This window comes from Petromyzon marinus, chromosome 49, assembly GCF_048934315.1.
Source record: "Petromyzon marinus isolate PM22_M1 ecotype Great Lakes invasive population chromosome 49, UKy_Petmar_22M1.pri1.0, whole genome shotgun sequence".
Taxonomy (NCBI): domain Eukaryota; kingdom Metazoa; phylum Chordata; class Hyperoartia; order Petromyzontiformes; family Petromyzontidae; genus Petromyzon; species Petromyzon marinus.
This window is the reverse complement of record NC_133715.1, coordinates 5,940,194-5,960,572: the sequence shown is the minus strand read 5'-3', so window position 1 is coordinate 5,960,572 and position 20,379 is coordinate 5,940,194. Positions and strand designations below refer to the sequence as shown.

The following is a 20,379-nucleotide window of genomic DNA, read 5'->3' as shown; positions in this document are numbered from 1 at the left end:
TGTGTGTCTGTGTGTTTGTCTATGTGTGTTTGTGTGTGTGTCTGTGTGTGTTTGTGTGTATCTGTGTGTGTGTCTGTGTGTTTGTCTATGTGTGTTTGTGTGTGTGTCTGTGTGTGTTTGTGTGTATGTCTACGTGTGTTTGTGTGTATGTCTGTGTGTTTGTGTGTATGTCTATGTATGTCTGTGTGTATGTCTGTGTGTGTTTGTGTGTATCTGTGTGTGTCTGTGTGTTTGTCTATGTGTGTTTGTGTGTATGTCTATGTGTGCTGTGTGTATGTCTATGTATGTCTGTGTGTATGTCTGTGTGTGTTTGTGTGTATGTCTGTGTGTTTGTGTGTATGTCTGTGTGTATCTGTGTGTGTTTGTGTGTATGTCTGTGTGTTTGTGTGTATGTCTGTGTGTATCTGTGTATTTGTATGTATGTCTGTGTGTATGTCTGTGTGTTTGTGTATGTCTGTGTGTATCTGTGTGTGTGTTTGTATGTATGTATGTCTGTGTGTGTTTGTGTGTATGTCTGTGTGTATGTCTGTGTGTATGTCTGTGTGTGTGGGTTTTTGTGTGCTTAATAGGTGCTACTCGCTAATAGCCCGTGCCATAGCAGTCCGCTAAAGGCGACACGGGGGATCTTTGTCTTTGTGTGGAGTGTTGGCGCAGTGGTTGACGCAATGCGAGTGGAGTGGTTAGGTGGGTGTGGAGTGAGTGGGGTGTTTATGGAGGTGAGTTTTTGGGTGAGTGTATGGTGAGTTGAGTGGTGGCGGAAGGGGTGAGTGAAGTGTCGTGAGGGCGAGGTGAGTGGTCGGGGTAAGCGGTGGGTGGGGGGGGTGCATTGGGCGAGTTAGTGGTGAGTGGAGTGGTGAGTGAGCGAGCGAGCGAGGGAGTAGGTATCGGCCGAGTGGACGTGGTGATGATGGTTGTTGTGGTGAGTGAGCGGCGCTGACTCGGACACAAATTACGGGCGGTGCGGGAGGGAGACAGGGGGAGGAAGACAGGGGGAGGGAGACAGGGGGAGGGAAGCAGGGGGAGGGAGACAGGGGGAGGGAGACAGGGGGAGCCATCTCCTCCCCCACCTCCCACCACGTAACCCCCCCCTGCCCCACGTACCCCCCCACCACCACTACGTACCTCCCCCCCCTCCCACCACGTACCCTTTCCCCCCTGCCCCATGTACCCCCTCCCCCCCACCACGTACCCCCCCCCCCCCCCCCCACGTACCCCTCCTACTCCACGGCGTCGCTGACTTGTCCCTGTGTTGTCTCGCAGCGAGAACCGCGGTGGGGAGGAGGAGGAGGACGAGGAGGGACAGGCGGTGGGGGGGCACTCCCTAGCCCCCCCCCCAATCATCTCGGATTTAAAGACTAATACCAGCCTCTCCACGCCAACCCACAGCCCCAGGCAGGCCCCCCCACAACACCGGATTATTATTCACCGTTCCGCCGGCACCGTGAGGACGGAGGTGATGGAGACGACGAGGTAGTCTCGGGCGATGGTGGCGATGTGACGGCCCTGAGCAAGGGTCGCTGAGGATTATTACATCGGTGGCTGCCTCGGCGTGTCAGCAGCGAGTGGCGAGATGGAGTGAGTGAGGAAGCGAGGGGTGAAGAGGTTGAGGAGGTTGAGGAGGAGGAGGAGGAGGAGGAGGAGGAGGGACACGTGAAGATGAGCCCCCCCCGTCCCAACACGCGACCCCCCCTCCACCCCCGCGCCGCTCTCTGCCTCCTGTGCCTCGGGGTCGCGCACGCCATGCCTCAAGTACTCCGCCTGGGTGAGCAGTGACACTCACCGGTACACTCACCGGTACACTCACCGGTACACTCACCGGTACACTCACCGGTACGCTCACCGGTACGCTCACCGGTACACTCACCGGTACGCTCACCGGTATGCTCACCCACACTCACCGGTACGCTCACCGGTACACTCACCGGTACACTCACTGGTACACTCACCGGTATGCTCACCCACACTCACCGGTACGCTCACCGGTACGCTCACCGGTACACTCACTGGTACACTCACCGGTATGCTCACCCACACTCACCGGTACGCTCACCAGTACGCTCGCCGGTACGCTAACCGGTGTGTGTTAGAGACAGGTGGGTGGCCAACACCACGCCCGGCCGCCTTTGTCTCCCTAGTGGCGAGGTGTATGCACCGCACCAGGTACTAATTTGAGGCTGGGTCGACGTAGGGGAGGCCCAGGACCGGTTCAGATAATCGCCACCGGTGTTGGCCGTGAGCGGGAATCGAACTCGGAACGCCGGGTTCGTAGCTCAGCGTAGCGCTAACCGCTACACTCGGTGCTTGGTGAGCACCACGCCCAACTGACCGCCTTTGTCTTCCCAGTACCGATGTTTACACAGCGCAGGACATTACTACTTTATGGCTGAGCACGAGCTAGGCGATGACCCAGGGCAAGCTCAGACATGCGTCAATGGTGATGTTGGCCATGAGCGCGGCAGTGGGGGGTCTGAAAGTGAATCATCCCCACGATTAGTTTGATACAGAGGCGTAAGTCTCACGGTCGCTGAGCGGGAACCACAGTCCAAACTGGGAGGGCTGCGAGCGGGCACCAACAACGATTGCTCTGGCGTTCTCTACATATTAAGATGTTTTCTACCATTTTAATGAGTGTTCGTACTGCACGTGGGAGGAAACCGGAGCGCCCGGAGAACAATCCGCACGCGTGACGGGGCAACGCTCGATCCCATACCGACGGGAACAGCTGACAGGAGTCCACGCTCAGCTGTACCGTATTCTGTTGGCGAGCCAGGGCACGGCTCCCCCTCGATGCCCGCGCGAAGGGAGTTTCACAACACCATCTGTGTGTCATCCACCAATCCTCGCTGCTGATGCTGCTGCCTGCACAGTGGCGGTTACAGGCCACGTGCACAGCCACCACTGCCAGAGTCGCCGAATTCATAGCGCAGTGCGCTAATCAGTGCGCCACCGCTCCACGCGCGCGCACACACTCCTACCGCTCGCACACACACACCCCACACTCCCACCGCACACACACACACACGCATACTCCTACCGCACACACACTCACACTATTAACGCACACACACACCCCACACTCCTACCAAACACACACACTCACTCCTACCGCACACACACACACCCCACACTCCTACCGCACACACACACACCCCACACTCCCATCGCACACACACATACCACACTCCTACCGCACACACACACCCACACTCCTACCGCACACACACACCCCACACTTCTACCGCACACACACACACCTCATACTCCTACCGCACACACACACACACACACCCACACTCCTACCGCACACACACACACCCACACTCCTACCGCACACACACACACCACACTCCTACCGCACACACACCCCTCATACTCCTACAGCACACATACACACCCACACTCCTACCGCACACACATACACACACACTCCTACCGCACACACACACACCACACTCCTACCGCACACACACACACCCACACTCCTACCGCACACACACACACTCACTCCTACCGCACACACACACCCCACACTCCTACCGCACACACACACCCACACTCCGACCGCACACACACACCACACTCCCACCGCACACATACACACCCCACACTCCCACCGCACACACACACACACACACCACACTCCTACAGCACACACACACCTCATACTCCTACCGCACACACATTCACATTCCTACCACACACACACACTCACTCCTACCGCACACACACACCCCACATTCCTACCGCACACACACACACACTCCTACCGCACACACACACCCCACACTCCCTCCGCACACACACGCACCACACTCCTACCGTACACACACCCACACTCCTACCGCACACACACACCCCACACTCCTACCGCACACACACATACCTCATACTCCTACCGCACACACACACACACACTCCTACCACACACACACGCACCACACTCCTACCGCACACACACACACCCCACACTCCTACCGCACACACACACACCACACTCCCACCGCACACACACACACTCCACACTCCCACCGCACACACACACCCACACTCCTACCGCACACACACACACCTCATACTCCTACCGCACACGCACACCCCACACTCCTACCGCACACACACACCCCACACTCCTACCGCACACACACACACCTCATACTCCCACCGCACACACACGCACAACACTCCTACCGCACACACACACACTCCTACCACACACACACACCCCACACTCCTACCGCACACACACATACCTCATACTCCTACCCCACACACACACACACCCACACTCCTACCGCACACACACGCACCACACTCCTACCGCACACACACGCACCACACTCCTACCGCACACACACACACCCCACACTCCTACCGCACACACACACACCACACTCCCACCGCACACACACACACACACCCCACACTCCCACCGCACACACACACCCACACTCCTACCGCACACACACACCTCATACTCCTACCGCACACACACACCCTACACTCCTACCGCACACACACACACCCACACTCCTACCGCACACACGCACACCCCACACTCCTACCGCACACACACACACACCACACTCCTACCGCACACACACACACCCACACTCCTACCGCACACACACACCCACACTCCTACCGCACACACACACCCCACACTCCTACCGCACACACGCACACCCCACACTCCTACCGCACACACACACACCCACACTCCTACCGCACACAGACACACCCACACTCCTACCGGGGAATGTGGTGGAAGCAGGGGGTAGAGGGAGATGGGACCGGGGGAAAAGGGGGACGGAGATGGGAGCAGGGAGAGGGAGATGGAGAGAGGGAAGGAGAGAGGAGGAGCGTGGGAGATGGGAGGGGGGAGGGAGATTGGAGCAGGGGGAGAGAGGCGGGATGTGGAGGGAGAGATGGAAGGAAGGAGATGGGGGGAGGGGGGGAGGCAGGGGAGGAGGGGGAGTGGAGATCGCTGCTCGGAGCGGAGAAGTCGCGCGTAAAATTAAGAAGTTCGTCGAGTACAACGCGCGCGGGGGGGGGGGGGGGAATTTGCATTCTTCGCCATCGCCACGAGGCGCGACCTTCAGCGAGCACGGGGCGGGGGTGGTGGGGGACAGACGGGGATCGGACCAAGGGGAGTCGGGGTGGGGGAAAGGTCAGGGGTCGTGGAGCGGAGTCACCTTGAGCGGGGGGGTAGGGCTGAGGGGGGATCATCATGTTGATGATGGTGTCATGGTGATGATGATGGTGTCATGGTGATGATGATGATAGTGTCATGGTGATGGTGATGATGACGGTGTCATGGTGATGATGATGGTGTCGTGGTGATGGTGATGATGGTGTCATGGTGATGATGATGATGGTGTCATGGTGATGATGATGATGGTGTCATGGTGATGATGATGACGGTGTCATGGTGATGATGATGGTGTCATGGTGATGATGATGATGATGTCATGGTGATGATGATGATGTCATGGTGATGATGGTGTCATGGTGATAATGATGATGACGGTGTCATGGTGATGATGATGATATGGTGATGATGATGGTATCATTGGTGATGATGATGGTGTCATTGTGATAATGATGATGATAAGGGTGGCATGGTGATGATGATGGTGTCATGGTGATGATGATGATGATGGTGTCATGGTGATGATGATGATGGTATCATGGTGATGATGATGGTGTCATGGTGATGATGATGGTGTCATGGTGATAATGATGATGATAACGGTGGCATGGTGATGATGATGATGGTGTCATGGTGATGATGATGGTGTCATGGTGATGATGATGGTGTCATGGTGATGATGATGAAGGTGTCATGGTGATGGTGATGATGACGGTGTTATGAGTTGCCATGATGATGTGGGTCATCGGCATGACCCACATCATCATATGTTTACGTGCGTGTTTGGCTGTGTTGTTTACTTTGTTGTTTACTCTGTGTGTTGTTGTGTGTACTTACGTGCGTTGTTTACTCTGTGTTTTGTCGTGTGTATTGGTGTGTGTTGTTTACTCTGTGTGTTGTTGTTTACTATGTGTTTTGTGAGTCGCATTGCCTCAATTCTCGTTTTGCTCTGAGCCCGATTCAATTAACGTGAATGTCGCTCGTGAAACACGGGGGGCGGGGCGCGGGGGGCGGGGCGCGGGGGGCGGGGCACGGGGGGCGGGGGACCGAGTCAGCAGCCCAGAGGCGAGAAACCTTTCCCCCGTCTCCATCCTTACTCCCCGTCTCCCTCCGTCTCCTACCCCTCCCCCCCGTTTCCCCCTCCTGCTCCCCCCATCTCCCACCCCTGCTACCCCTGCTACCCGTAACCCCCCCTCCATCTCCCATCCCTACCCACCGTCTCCATCACATGCTCCACCCTGTCCTATAGCACGTCCGTGCCCCCCATCTCCCACCCTGCTCCCCATGCCCCATAGCGTTATGGTGATGCGTGGAACCCCACCCACTGCCGTGCCTGTGACTGTGACGCACCCCGCCACGTCGTACGCGTTGGCATGGTGATGATGATGACGACGATGGTGGTGGTGATGGTGGTGCTGGTGGTGATGACGATGGTGGTGGTGATGGTGGTGCTGGTGGTGATGATGATGGTGGTGGTGCTGGTGATGATGACGATGGTGGTGGTGGTGCTGGTGGTAGTGATGACTTTGGTGGTGGTGCTGGTGATGGTGATGATGGTGGTGGTGCTGGTGATGGTGATGATGACGATGGTGGTGGTGCTGGTGATGATGACGATGTAGGTGGTGCTGGTGATGATGACGATGGTGGTGGTGATGATGGTCGTGACGATGGTGATGATGGTGGTGATGGTGGTGATGATGATGTTGATGGTGGTGGTGCTGGTGATGATGACGATGGTCGTGGTGGTTATGGTGATAATGATGGTGATGATGTTGATGATGGTGGTGGTGATGATGGTGATGACGATGTTGATGGTGGTGGTGATGGTGATGATAATTTTGACGATGGTGGCGGTGATGACGATGGTGGTGATGATGATGACGACGATGGTTGTGGTGATGACGATGATGATGGTGATGATGACGATGGTGGTGGTGCTGGTGGTGATGATGACGATGGTGGTGGTGCTGGTGGTGATGATGTCGATGGTGGTGGTGCTGGTGATGATAACGACGGTGGTGGTGCTGGTGGTGATAATGACGATGGTGGTGGTGCTGGTGATGATGACGATGGTGGTGGTGCTGGTCATGATGACGATGGTGCTGGTGATGATGACGATGGTGGTGGTGCTGGTGATAATGACGATGGTGGTGGTGATGATGGTCGTGACGATGGTGATGATGGTGATGACGATGGTGGTGATGATGTTGATGGTGGTGGTGCTGGTGATGGTGATAATGACGATGGTGCTGGTGATGATGACGATGGTGGTGGTGATGATGGTCGTGACGATGGTGATGACGATGGTGGTGATGGTGACGATGGTGGTGATGGTGATGACGATGGTGGTGGTGGTGGTGGTGATGATGGTGATGACGATGTTGATGGTGGTGGTGATGGTGATGACGATGGTGGTGGCGGTAATGATGGTGATGACAATCTTGACGATGGTGATGACGATGGTGGCGGTGATGGTGTCACTCTAAGCGATGCTGGTCTGGCGTCACGTCGTGTTATCACGAAGCATTGTGATGACAAAACGTGTGTCGCCTCCGTGTGTAATGTTGAAATATGATGCATCGCCATGCGTTTTGTCATATTGTATCCTCGTGTTACGATGATGGGACTAAATTCACGTCTAGTGTCGTGTTTTATGATGATGTATTGTGTTGTTACGTCACAGTGTGCAGTGGCTTATTGATGCACTGGGATGCATCGTTGTGCGATGTGTCTCTCGTGCAGCATTTGATGGCGATGCATTGCGTCATGCGTGTTGTGTACTGTGCGATGCACTGTGTTGTGTACTGTGTTGTGTACTGTGCGATGCACTGTGTTGTGTACTGTGTTGTGTACTGTGCGATGCACTGTGTTGTGTACTGTGTGATGCACTGTGTTGTGTACTGTGTTGGGTACTGTGCGATGCACTGTGTTGTGTACTGTGTTGTGTACTGTGCGATGCACTGTGTTGTGTACTGTGTGATGCACTGTGTTGTGTACTGTGTTGGGTACTGTGCGATGCACTGTGTTGTGTACTGTATTGTGTACTGTGTGATGCACTGTGTTGTGTACTGTGCGATGCACTGTGTTGTGTACTGTGCGATGCACTGTGTTGTGTACTGTGTTGGGTACTGTGCGATGCACTGTGTTGTGTACTGTGCGATGCACTCTGTTGTGTACTGTGTGATGCACTCTGTTGTGTGCTGTGTGATGCACTGTGTTGTGTACTGTGTGATGCACTGTGTTGTGTACTGTGTTGTGTACTGTGTTGTGTACTGTGTTGTGTACTGTGTGATGCACTGTGTTGTGTACTGTGTAATGCACTGTGTTGTGTACTGTGTTGTGTACTGTGTTGTGTACTGTGCGATGCACTGTGTTGTGTACTGTGTTGTGTACTGTTTAATGCACTGTGTTGTGTACTGTGTTGTGTACTGTGCGATGCACTGTGTTGTGTACTGTGTTGTGTACTGTGTACTGTATTGTGTACTGTGTTGTGTACTGTATTGTGTACTGTGTTGTGTACTGTGCGATGCACTGTGTTGTGTGCTGTGTGATGCACTGTGTTGTGTACTGTGTTGTGTACTGTGTTGTGTACTGTGCGATGCACTGTGTTGTGTACTGTGTGATGCACTGTGTTGTGTACTGTGTGATGCACTGTGTTGTGTACTGTGCGATGTACTGTGTTGTGTACTGTGTGATGCACTGTGTTGTGTACTGTGTGATGCACTGTGTTGTGTACTGTGTTGTGTACTGTGCGATGCACTGTGTTGTGTACTGTATGATGCACTGTGTTGTGTACTGTGCGATGCACTGTGTTGTGTACTGTGTGATGTATTGTGTTGTGTACTGTGTTGAGAGTGGAGAAGTTGCCGAGAGAGTGGAGAAGTTGCTGAGAGAGTGGAGAAGTTGCCGAGAGAGTGGAGAAGTTGAGAGTGGAGAAGTTGCCGAGAGAGAGGAGAAGTTACCGAGAGAGTGGAGAAGTTACCGAGAGAGTGGAGAAGTTACCGAGCGAGTGGAGAAGTTGCCGAGAGAGTGGAGAAGTTACCGAGAGGGTGGAGAAGTTGAGAGTGGAGAAGTTGCCGAGAGAGCGGAGAAGTAGCCGAGAGAGCGGAGAAGTTGCCGAGAGAGTGGAGAAGTTGCCGAGAGAGTGGAGAAGTTGCCGAGAGAGTGGAGAAGTTGTCGATAGAGTGGAGAAGTTGCCGAGAGAGCGGAGAAGTTGCCGAGAGAGTGGAGAAGTTGCCGAGAGAGTGGAGAAGTTGCCGAGAGAGTGGAGAAGTTACCGAGAGAGTGGAGAAGTTACCGAGAGAGTGGAGAAGTTACCGAGAGAGTAGAGAAGTTGCCGAGAGAGCAGAGAAGTTGCCGAGAGAGTGGAGAAGTTGCCGAGAGAGTGGAGAAGTTGCCGAGAGAGTGGAGAAGTTACCGAGAGAGTGGAGAAGTTACCGAGAGAGTGGAGAAGTTGCCGAGAGAGCGGAGAAGTTGCCGAGAGAGCGGAGAAGTTGCCGAGAGAGTGGAGAAGTTGCCGAGAGAGTGGAGAAGTTGAGAGTGGAGAAGTTGCCGAGAGAGTGGAGAAGTTGCCGAGAGAGTGGAGAAGTTGCCGAGAGAGTGGAGAAGTTGAGAGTGGAGAAGTTGCCGAGAGAGTGGAGAAGTTACCGAGAGAGTGGAGAAGTTGAGAGTGGAGAAGTTGCCGAGAGAGTGGAGAAGTTGCCGAGAGAGTGGAGAAGTTTCCAAACCTGGGCAGTGTTGCTTATGACCGGTTCCAGAATGCAGGCAGAGGTCTCACTCCGAATCGGTGGAGCGGGCATTGTCTTTGCATCAGTTTGCGTAACGTTGTGTGGAAGCTACCTGGTCTTTCGCTCCATACGAAGCTCCGGGTCTTCTCAGACGCAGTTATACCCTCCCTCCCTTCTCTATGCGGGTGTAGACGTGGACCCTTCTGGATGAACATTTGCGCCGGTTATAAATGATCAGGTTGACCTACCTACAATGTATCCGTCAAAGATCTGGACACAGTCCCGTCAGTGAGCTCCTCCAGCAGGCGAGGAGGCTGCGTTGGCTGGGGGGTCATGTCACCCGCATGCCCAGCCACCGCATGCCCAACCAGCTTCTGTTTGGCCGGATAGAGGGGGCTAAACGGGCACGGGCCGGAGAAGAGATGGGCTGATGTGGTACAGAAGTACGTGCACCTTAGTGGTGTCAAGATCGGCTTCGATTGAGGAGGCTCGTGAAGGACCGCCAATGGGCAGTTGGGGGCAGTCGCCCTCCAACAACAGCGGAGGGTGGAGGAGCGACGCGGTGCGTGGGGCACAGTCGGTGGATCTGCCAGTCGTCTCGGTCACTCAGCCCACGTCACCTGGGTCTGTCTCGCGACCTCCCGTCAGCAGCGAGCCTTCGATGCTTCACGTGGCCTCAAAGTGCACCTAGGCCTGGCACAAGCGCCGTGGTGACGTCTGCCGCCACTTAGTGACGAGTTGTTGTGGCGTGCGTGCATGCGCGCGCGCGTGCACAGTTGTGTGTGTGTGTTTGAGATATATTACGCACTTCCGTGTATTGCGTTGTGTACGCGTGTGTATTTGCGTGTGCGCTGTGGTGTAGAGTTCGCGTGCACTCGCTGCGTGCCGCCTTGCGCTGTCGCGTCCTTGATGTCGCTGCGTGCAACCCCACGGCGCGTGATGCACCACAGCCCCGACTCCCACTCAACTCCCTCCCCCATGTCCCTCCCCCGCCTGCTTCCCCGGGGGGGGGGCGGGGGGGGTCTCTCATTAGCGTCGCTCAGCGGCCGTGTGGGTCCCAGCGGTCATTGTCCCTACGGGTGGGGGTTGGAGGGGGTGGTGGAGGAGAGGGGGGGGGGGACAGGTGTGTGTGTGTGGGGGGGGGGGGGGTCGCGATGAGGGGGGAGGGGGAGGAGGGGGGGTGCACGGGGAGGGGGCCCGGTTCTCTGCTGCGTGGCGACATCGCGAGGCCAATTAGTGTCAGTGTGAGTGTGTCAGTGTGTGTCAATGTCAGTGTATGTGTGTGTGTCAGTGTGAGTGTGTGTGTCAGTGTGAGTGTGTGTGTGTCAGTGTGAGTGTCTGTCAGTGTGTGTGTGTCAGTGTTCCTGGTGCGGTGGATAAAAAAAAACATTGCCACTGGGGAGACAAAGGCGGTCGGGCGTGGTGTTGGCCACCCACCCCCTCGTGTACCGTTCCGGCCTTCATAGGTGCTCGCTAACAGCACTTGCCCCTACAGTCTAAGGCTCTACGGGAGATCTTTATCTTTGTTGTGTCAGTGTGTTTGTCAGTGTGTGTGTCAGTGTGAGTGTCTTTGTGTCAGTATGAGTGTCTGTGTGTGTGTGAGTGTGAGTATGTGAGCGGATGCGAGCCCATGTCCTTGACACCAGGACCTACCGTGGAACTGATCTGCCCTCTGACCATCGACTAGTCATCTGTAAGATACGCCTGCCATTCTTCCACTCCGGTGGTGGGTGTATACCCAGGACCCCATTCCAACCTAAAGTGGCCTGGTCTCAGTTATCTGATGAAAGTTGCAAGCGAGAATTTCATCATCGCTTGCGGCTGGGGTTGACATCGTCCCCGACTCCTCCTGATGTCGAGGGTAAATGGGCGAGGTTTAGGACTGTTACTCATGCAGCTGCAATGGCTGCTTTGGGTACGCGGTCCAGACCTCCCCAGAGGCCCTGGCTGACAGAGGAGGTGTTCAGGATGGTTGAGAAAAAGCGACAGGCCCACTGTCATCGGCTACAGAATCCCACGTCAGAGAATGTGGAGGCTTACCGCAGCCTTCGCTCGGAGGTTCGTAGAGCCGTGAGGCGCTGCAAGGATGGGTGGTGGTCGCGGGTTGCTGAGGAGATGGAGTCTGCCTCAGTGGCCCGCGATCACAAATCTCTATTTAACTCCATCAAAAAAGTAACCTGCAGCGCCAGACCTATTACCATCATTAGGGGAAAAACGGTGATCCAATCTCTAACCCCCAGGAACAGGTTTGCAGATTTGCTGAGCATTTCTGTGAGGTACTGGGGGAGGGGAAATCCCTCAGCCAGGAAAACATCGTGGCACAAAGTGGGGATGACCCTGCTGAGGCTGCAGTGCCTCAAATATTGGAAGAAGTCACCCCTTGTGAGTGGTTGGCTGAGGTGCCATCTGTTAAGGAAGTACTGAAGGCGATCCGGAGTCTGAGACCAGGAAAGGCACCGGGTAGAGACGATCTCCCAAGCGACATGCTGAGGGAGGGTGGCGTTTGTGCACAGACTGCCCTATGTGACATCATAACAACAATTTGGACCACTGGACGGGTTCCGCAGGATTGGAAGGATGCCCTGGTGGTCCCCCTCTTTAAGAAGGGGGACCGCACAGACTGTAACAACTACAGGGGCATCTCACTCCTCAATGTGCCGGGAAAGGTCCTGGCAAGGATGATTCAACATTGCCTTGCCAGGCACGCTGAGGAGAGGCTTGCGGAGCCCCAATGCGGTTTCAGGAAAGGGTGGTCCTGCACAGATGCCATATTTTCTGTCCGCTGCTACAGCAGAGGTGTAGAGAATTCCAACAAGACCTACATCTCTGCTTTATTGACCTGTTCAAGGCCTATGATACCATCAGTAGGCCTGGGCTCTGGATTGCTCTTCGTGCTTTTGGAGTCCCTGACCCTCTGCTCATGATCATTAAGGACCTTCATGATGGTGAGCGGGCCCGGGTAAAACTACGTGGCCGAGAGTCAGAGCCATTCCCTGTACACCTTGGGGTGCGACAGGGATGTCCTCTGGCTCTCACATTATTTAACATCTATTTTGACCACGTAGTTCGTGAAGCCTTCAATTGCTGTACCGGGGTAATCTCCATTTGGTACAGATATAATGGGAGGCTGATCGATGCCCAGGTGCGGTCAAGGGATGGCTCCCTATTGCTCAACCACGTTATGTATGCCGATGATTTGGTAATAGCTGCTCATTCAGAGGAGGAGTTGGAGATGCTGCTGCTGAGACTGGAGCGTGCCACTAAGAGGTGGGGCCTTACCATCAGCCCCACCAAAACTAAGCACCTGCCTGGGTATTTTGTACCATCGGACGCTCCACCCCCACAACTCCCAATCGGTGATGGGGCAGTTGTGGAGAGAGTGGAGAGTTTCCCATACCTGGGCAGTGTGCTTATGACTGGCTCCAGTTTAACAGCAGAGGTCTCACTCCGAATCAGTCGAGCGGCAATATATTTTCATCGGTTGCGTAACGCTGTGTGAAAGCTACCTGGTCTGCCGCTCCGCATGAAGCTTCAGGTCTTCTCGGCCATGGTCATTCCCTCCCTTCTCTACGCTTGCGAAACGTGGACCCCCCTAATGGAGCATCTTCGCCGGTTAGAAACATTTAGGCTGGCCTGCCTACGATCCATCCTGGGTTTAACCAGACTGGATTGTGTGAGGAGCTCACAAATCCTTGAAAGATCTGGGCAAGGTCCCATCGGTGAGCTCCTCCGGCGGGGAAGGCTGCGATGGCTGTGTCATGTAGCCCGCATGCCCTGCCACCGCATGCCGAAACAGCTTTTGTTCGGCCGGATTGAGGGGGCTAGGCGGGCGCGGCACGGGCTAGAGAAGAGATGGAGTGATGTGGTACAGGAGGACGTGGAGCTGATTGGACTTGCCGATGACTGGTACCAGCGGTGTCAAGATCGGCCTCTGTGGAGGAGGCTCGTGAAGGACGCTACTGGGCAGTTGGAGGTAGTCGCCCTCCAACAACAACGGAGGGCGGAGGAGCGACGCTCACACCAACGAGCGGAGCGCCGGGTGGCTAAAGCACAGCAGGTTGGCACAGTAGGGGGCACAGGTGGTGCATCAGCCAGTCATCTCAGTCAGTCGACCCGTGGCACCTGGGTCTGCCCCGTGACCTCCTGCCAGCGGGCGTTCGACACTCCACGTGGCCTCAGGGTGCACATAGCCTGGCACAAGCGTCGTGGTGACGTCACCGCCACTTAGTGGCGAATGGCGGTTGTTGTTGTTGTGTCTGTGTGTGTGTCAGTGCGAATGTCACTCGGTCCGTGCGCTTGAGTGTCAGTCTGCTGGCCCCAGTGAGTGCGTTTGCCAGTGGTGTCAGACCCAGCGTTGCTCCTCTGCCCACTCGCCTGTCCGCTCGTCCGTCTCCCGTGCGCGGTGCAGGCCGCGCTACGATCGCGATCATTCATTAGCGCGATCATTCATTAGCGCCACCAATAACTCTCAACCAGCCCAGCCCCCCACCCTGCACGAGGGGCTGGGGAGCCCCCCCACCCAGCCCCCTCCCTCATTTCCCCCCCGTCTTCCACGTGCCGACACCGATTAAGTTGGGCAATGCATTTACATTCGATAGAGAATCCTGCCGATGTACACTGCAATGCAAGGGGCTCTACGCATTTCATGGAGAGAGGCGGCCGTCGCCTCCACGTGCGAGTCGATGGGTCCCCGGTGTGAGTATAATCGATCTCCATCAGAGTGTATCGATCTCCGCGAGTCTACAGGTCTCTGTGAGGCTATAGGTCTCTGTGAGACTATTTATGGGTCTTTGCGTGCGTGTGTGTCTTTGCGTGCGTGACCCGATTCCCGCTCACGGCCAACACCGGTGACGATTATCTGAACCTGTCCTGGGCCTCCGCTAGGTCGACTCAGCCTCAAATGAGCACCTGGTGCGGTTGATGTAAACATCGCCGCTGGGGAGACAAAGGCGGTCGGGCGTGGTGCTGACCACCCACCCCCTCGTGCGCCGTGCCGGCCTTCATAGTTGCTCGCTAACAGCACTTGCCCCAACGGTCTGTTAAAGGCTATACGGGTGACCTTTGTGTTCGTGCCCCACCCTGCCGCCCCCCCCCCTCCAGGAGGGATATTCGAGGTGGTGGAGGGGGGCCCGTCGGGTGCCGAGGAGCTCGCCTTCAAGTTCGCCGTCAACTCCATCAACCGCAACCGCTCCCTGCTGCCCAACACGACGCTCACCTACGACATCCAGCGCATCAACGTCTTCGACAGCTTCGAGGCGTCACGCAAGGGTGCGCGGGGTGGGGGGCGGGGCAGGGGGGAGCAGGGGGGAGCAGAGGGATGAAGAGAAGTGCGGAGCAGGAGGAGTGGGAGAGATGGGGTGGCGGGATAGGGCGAGAAGTGAGGGCGAGCAGGGGGGAGGGGATTGGGGAGCATGTCAGGGGGAGGGGAGGGGGAGGAGATGAGGAGCAAGGGGAGAGGGGATTCTGGAGGAGGGGGAGCAGGATCAGAGACGGAGATAGGGAGCAGCAGGAGGGAAAAGCGGGAGTAGGGGGGGGAGAAAGGGAGATGGGGGAACAGGGGGACGCGGGACATGTGGGATCTTATGGAGTAGATGGGGGATCATGTGGAGGAGATGGGGGATCTTATGGAGGAGATGGGGGATCATGTGGAGGAGATGGGGGATCACGTGGAGGAGATGGGGGATCACGTGGAGGAGATGGGGGATCACGTGGAGGAGATGGGGGATCACGTGCAGGAGATGGGGGATCATGTGGAGGAGATGGGGGATCATGTGGAGGAGATGGGGGATCATGTGGAGGAGATGGGGGATCATGTGGAAGAGATGGAGGATCATGTGGAGGAGATGGGGGATCACGTGGAGATGGGGGATCACGTGGAGGAGATGGGGGATCACGTGGAGGAGATGGGGGATCACGTGGAGGAGATGGGGGGATCACGTGGAGGAGATGGGGGATCACGTGGAGGAGATGGGGAGTGGGGGGAAGTGCTGTGGAGGCGCGCGTCGGGCGGTGCTGCGGATGATGATGGCAGCAGATGCTGGGAGCGTTGATGAGGAGGGGCGGGGGAGGGTGGATGGGGGGTTGGGGCGGGGGGGTTTGAAGGGGGAGGGGGGGTGGCGGGGGAGGGGACGGTGGTTAAGCTTGGACCCCAAACACAGGCTCCAATAATCGAGATTAAAACCGCGAGTTCTAAAATAATCTCCATCGCAATTTCGCCCGAGACGGGAGGGTGGGGGCTTGTGGTGAGGGGGGGGGGCAATGGTTGGGAGGGCGGTGGAGGAAGGGAGGCGGCGGGCGGGGGGGGGGCTATCAGGATTCCTCACGCGTTGTTTCCCCATTGAGCCGAGAGCCGTGGGCTTCAGAGCCTCGGACGTTCACACAAATCACTCGACTTGACCGCGTGGGCAACAGCGGCAGGAGCAGCAGCCTCGCCAGCCATCACCACCGCACGAGCGTCCAGCACACGGGGCGATCCGTGTCGCTCCATCTCCACAGTGGACTTCCTTTCGCGGCGCTCTCTAATCAGCCCGACAATCCACGAGGCAGCCTCCTCCTCCTGGCTGAGCACTCTCGCTCCGTTCCTCTCCCCCCCCCCCTCGCATCTGACCGAATCACTCCCTCCCTCCCACTCTCCACATCTCCCTCCTCTCCCTCTCCCCTCCAACTTCCCACTGCTCGCTACTCGTGGCTCCACTTCTCCTCCACATCCTCCTCCATTCTAGGCCAGCAGACTGATGCACAGGGACAGCTGCCACTGGGGGTGCCCTAGGCTAGACCACCCAGCAACAATGCCCCCGACCAGCAGACTGATGCACAGGGACAGCTGCCACTGGGGGTGCCCCAATCTGGGCCACCCAGCAACATCGCCACCTACTGGCAGATTGCTGCGGTGTCTGGATGACCTTTCGACCTTGGCTGGACGGATCAAATACTCCCCCCTCCTCCCTCGTCCGTTCGTCCGCCCCCTGCCCCCACCCCCCTGTGATGTTTTTTACAACAACGACGTCAACTCGTAGCGCGACACCGCCGATGCACGGCGTCCGATGCTCGCTCGCGCAGAGAGAGGACGACTCAGAGGCAGAGGACGACTCAGAGGCAGAGGACGACTCAGAGGCGCCAGTGAGGAGGAAACCACAGTCGAGCGAGAAGGCAGCAGCAGCCAATTGCCTACGCTGTGCGGTCCTCTATATATTACGATGTGATGTCCCACATCAATGAGTGTGCTCACACGTGTGTGTGCGTGTGTGTGTGAGGAAACCGGAGCAGCTGGGAGTAAACAGCACACATGCGAGTGGGGGGGGGGGGATACACACGTGCCTGCTCCCACCTCACTCACGATGACTCCGAGTTACGCGTGTTCCCTAACCCACTCGTCCCCCCCCCACCCTCTCATCCCCCCCCCCACACCGCCCCCCACCCACCAATTCACCGCCACGAGAGATCGCGTAAATATTAATGTGTCGTTAAACCCGCCACCACCCGACACAGCCAATTAGTAAGGTTTGACACGTAAACAGAAAGTGCCAATTGGTTACGAGTACAGCAACACCGGTGGTGTGTCGGAGAGTAAACCGACAACATTTACTATTCGAGTGTGACGCTGCACCGATAATTACAACCGGCATCAACAGGCAACAGGCAGAGTCGTGGAGAAATCCTCCTCCTCTCTCGTTCTACCGTGTCTCCCCCCGTGTCTCCCCCCGTGTCTCCCCCGTGTCTCTCCCCGTGTCTCCCCCCGTGTCTTTTACCCGTATCTCCTCGTATCTCCCCCCGTGTCTCCCCCGTGTCTCCCCCCGTGTCTGCCCCGTGTCTCCCCCCCATGTCTTTTACCCGTATCTCCCTCGTGTCTCACTCCGTGTTTCCCCCGTGTCTCCCCCCGTGTTTCCTCCCGTGTCCCCCATCGTGTTTTCCCCCGTGTCACTCCCCCGTGTCTCCCCCGTGTTTCCACCCATGTCACTCCCCCGTGTCTCCCCCGTGTCTTCCCCCGTGTCTCCCCCGTCTCCCCCACCGTGTTTTCTCCCGTGTCACTCCCCCGTGTCTCCCCCGTGTCTCCCCCGTGTCTCCCCCCGTGTCTCCCCCGTCTCCCCCACCGTGTTTTCCCCCGTGTCACTCCCCCGTGTCTCCCCCGTATCTCCCCCCGTGTCTCCCCCGTGTCTCCCCCGTGTCTCCCCCCGTGTCTCCCCCCCCCGTGTCTCCCCCGTGTCACTCCCCCGTGTCTCCCCCGTGTTACCCCCCGTGTCTCCCCCCCCCCCGTGTCTCCCCCCGTGTCTCCCCGCCCCCCACAGCCTGCGACCAGCTGTCCCTCGGCGTCGCCTCCATCTTCGGCCCGCCGCACGTCTCGTCGGCCAACTCGGTGCAGTCGATCTGCAGCGCCCTCGAGGTGCCGCACGTGCAGAGCGCGTGGAAGCAGCACGTGGCGCGCTCGCGCGACGCCTTCTACGCCAACCTCCACCCCGAGTACGCGTCCCTGTCGCGCGCCATTCTCGAGCTGGTGCAGCACTTCCACTGGCGCCTCGTCACCGTCGTCTACCAGGACAGCACCGGTACGCGCGAGGGGGGGAGGTGGGGCGTGGGGGGCAAGGGGAGATGTTGCGGGGGGGGGGAGGTGGGGCGTGGGGGGCAAGGGGAGGTGTTGCGGGGGGGGAGCCGGAAGGAGACACCACTGGGGAGGGGTATTGGACTGACGGAGTGGCGCACGGGGATATCCCCACCCTACCTCCCCCCCCCCCCCCGGTAGGAGATGGATTCGTGTGTAACTACAGCAGCAGGTACGAGAGGGAGGGGAAGTGGGGGGGTAGATACCGGGGGGGGGGGGGGACACGGGAGACGGCGTGAGAAATTGGACGCTCGCGATTTTCCACTGCAGGAGGACGACTTCAGTGATTGTGACGTCGCCAGCGTGCGCGTGTGTGTTGTCCAATCCACGCGATGTCCGAGCCCTTGTTTCGTGTCCACGTCCTTCAGCAGCAGCAGCAGCAGCAAAAGCGCAATGCTGAGTTGTGTACTAAGCAGCGTTCGTACGGGGATCGTGGGGAGCGGTAGCGTAGTGGTTAGCGCGCTGCACTACGATCGCGGCGAACCGAGTTCGTTTCCCGATCACGGATACCAACACCGGTGACGATTATCTGAACCGGTCCGGGGCCGCGCCTAGGTCGACTCGGCCACAAATGAGTACCTGGTGCGGTGGGTAAACATCGCCACTGGGGAGACAAAGGCGGCCGGGAGTAGTGCTGGCCACCCACTCCCTCGTGTGTTGTGCCGGCCTTCATAGGTGCTCGCTAACAGCACTTGCCCCTACAGTCTGTGAAGGCTACACGGGGGATCTTTGTCTTCTACGTTTACAGCAGTACACACACTGATTCAAAACTGATGATTGTTTAAAATAAGCCACGGTGATGATGCTGATGATGATGCTAAGGGGGTCCCAGTGTAGGGTGAACCTTCTGGGCTGTATGGGGGGAGGGGCGGGGGTGGTGGTGGGGGGGGGGGGTGGGGGGGGTGGTGGGGGGGTGGTGGTGGGGGGGGGGGGTGGTGGCGGGGTTGTGGAGGGGGGCGCCTGAAGCTCCCCCGAATGCCGTCTCGGATTTCACTCCATGAGATGAGACTTGCCGAGGACACAACGGCACGCAGAGGACGCCACTGGGGTTGTGGTGGTGGTGGCGGTGTGGGATAGGGAGGGTGGGGGAGAGTTGTGGGTGGGAGGGGGGGCTGTAATCCGCGCTGCGGTGGAACTGTGGGGGGCTCGCGGCTAGCAGGGCCCCCGGGATGGCGACCCTACCCACCAATCCGATTTGGATTAAAAATAAAATTCCCATTTTCGCCACCGCCACCGCTGCTGCTGCTGAGTAATAAATAAATAACAAGCACGTGTCTCCTGGGCGCTCAGGTGTGGGGGGCGGGGGAGTGGGGGGCGAGGGAATTGGGGGCGAGGGTGTGGGGGGCGAAGGTGTGGGGGGCGAGGGTGTGGGGGGCGAGGGGGTTGGGGGCGAGGGAATGGGGGGCGAGGGAGTGGGGGGCGAGGGGGTTGGGGGCGAGGGAGTGGGGGGCGAGGGAGTGGGGGGCGATGCGGGGGGGGGTCAAAGGGAGTTTGTCGTTTTTAGTTGTTGTTAGAGACGGCCCCAGCAGTGATGGTTACGTTTAAGATGATGAATGCATGATCACGATTATGAATACTGTCCGGTGATTATGACGATTCGGTGCGTCGCTACTACGTGGTGACGATGCCGCCGCCGCCAACGACGATGATGATACTTCTGATGATAAAGAGATAGAACCCTGACCCTGGACAGACACGGGTGATCAAACTAGCGGAGAGTATAAAGCGCGTGCAGATTCCCACAGCGAGAACCCCCCATCAACACACACGTGCGGATAAAGCCACGGGGGGGTGGGGGGGGCGGTGGGGGGATGTTCCAGATGTCACAATTGATTGGAAAGTGACCAATGCCCTGCGCCACGTGAAGCGCGCGCCGTGCCACGTGCTTCACGTGTCACGTGAAGCAC

At 57.5% G+C, this 20,379-nt stretch overlaps 1 protein-coding gene across 4 annotated transcripts in view; it reads left to right on the top strand.

Annotated features, from left to right (window-relative positions):
• Positions 1-20,379, top strand: part of LOC116952928 (glutamate receptor ionotropic, kainate 2) — a 99,468-nt gene that overhangs the window by 22,110 nt on the left and 56,979 nt on the right. For all 4 annotated transcript variants that reach the window (XM_076074632.1, XM_076074630.1, XM_076074631.1 and 1 more), the window contains 3 exons: positions 1,261-1,762; positions 14,977-15,144; positions 18,162-18,419. In XM_076074632.1, the coding sequence (XP_075930747.1) occupies positions 1,657-1,762; positions 14,977-15,144; positions 18,162-18,419 (532 nt within the window). In that variant the 5' untranslated portion in view covers positions 1,261-1,656. The remainder of the gene's footprint in view (positions 1-1,260; positions 1,763-14,976; positions 15,145-18,161; positions 18,420-20,379) is intronic.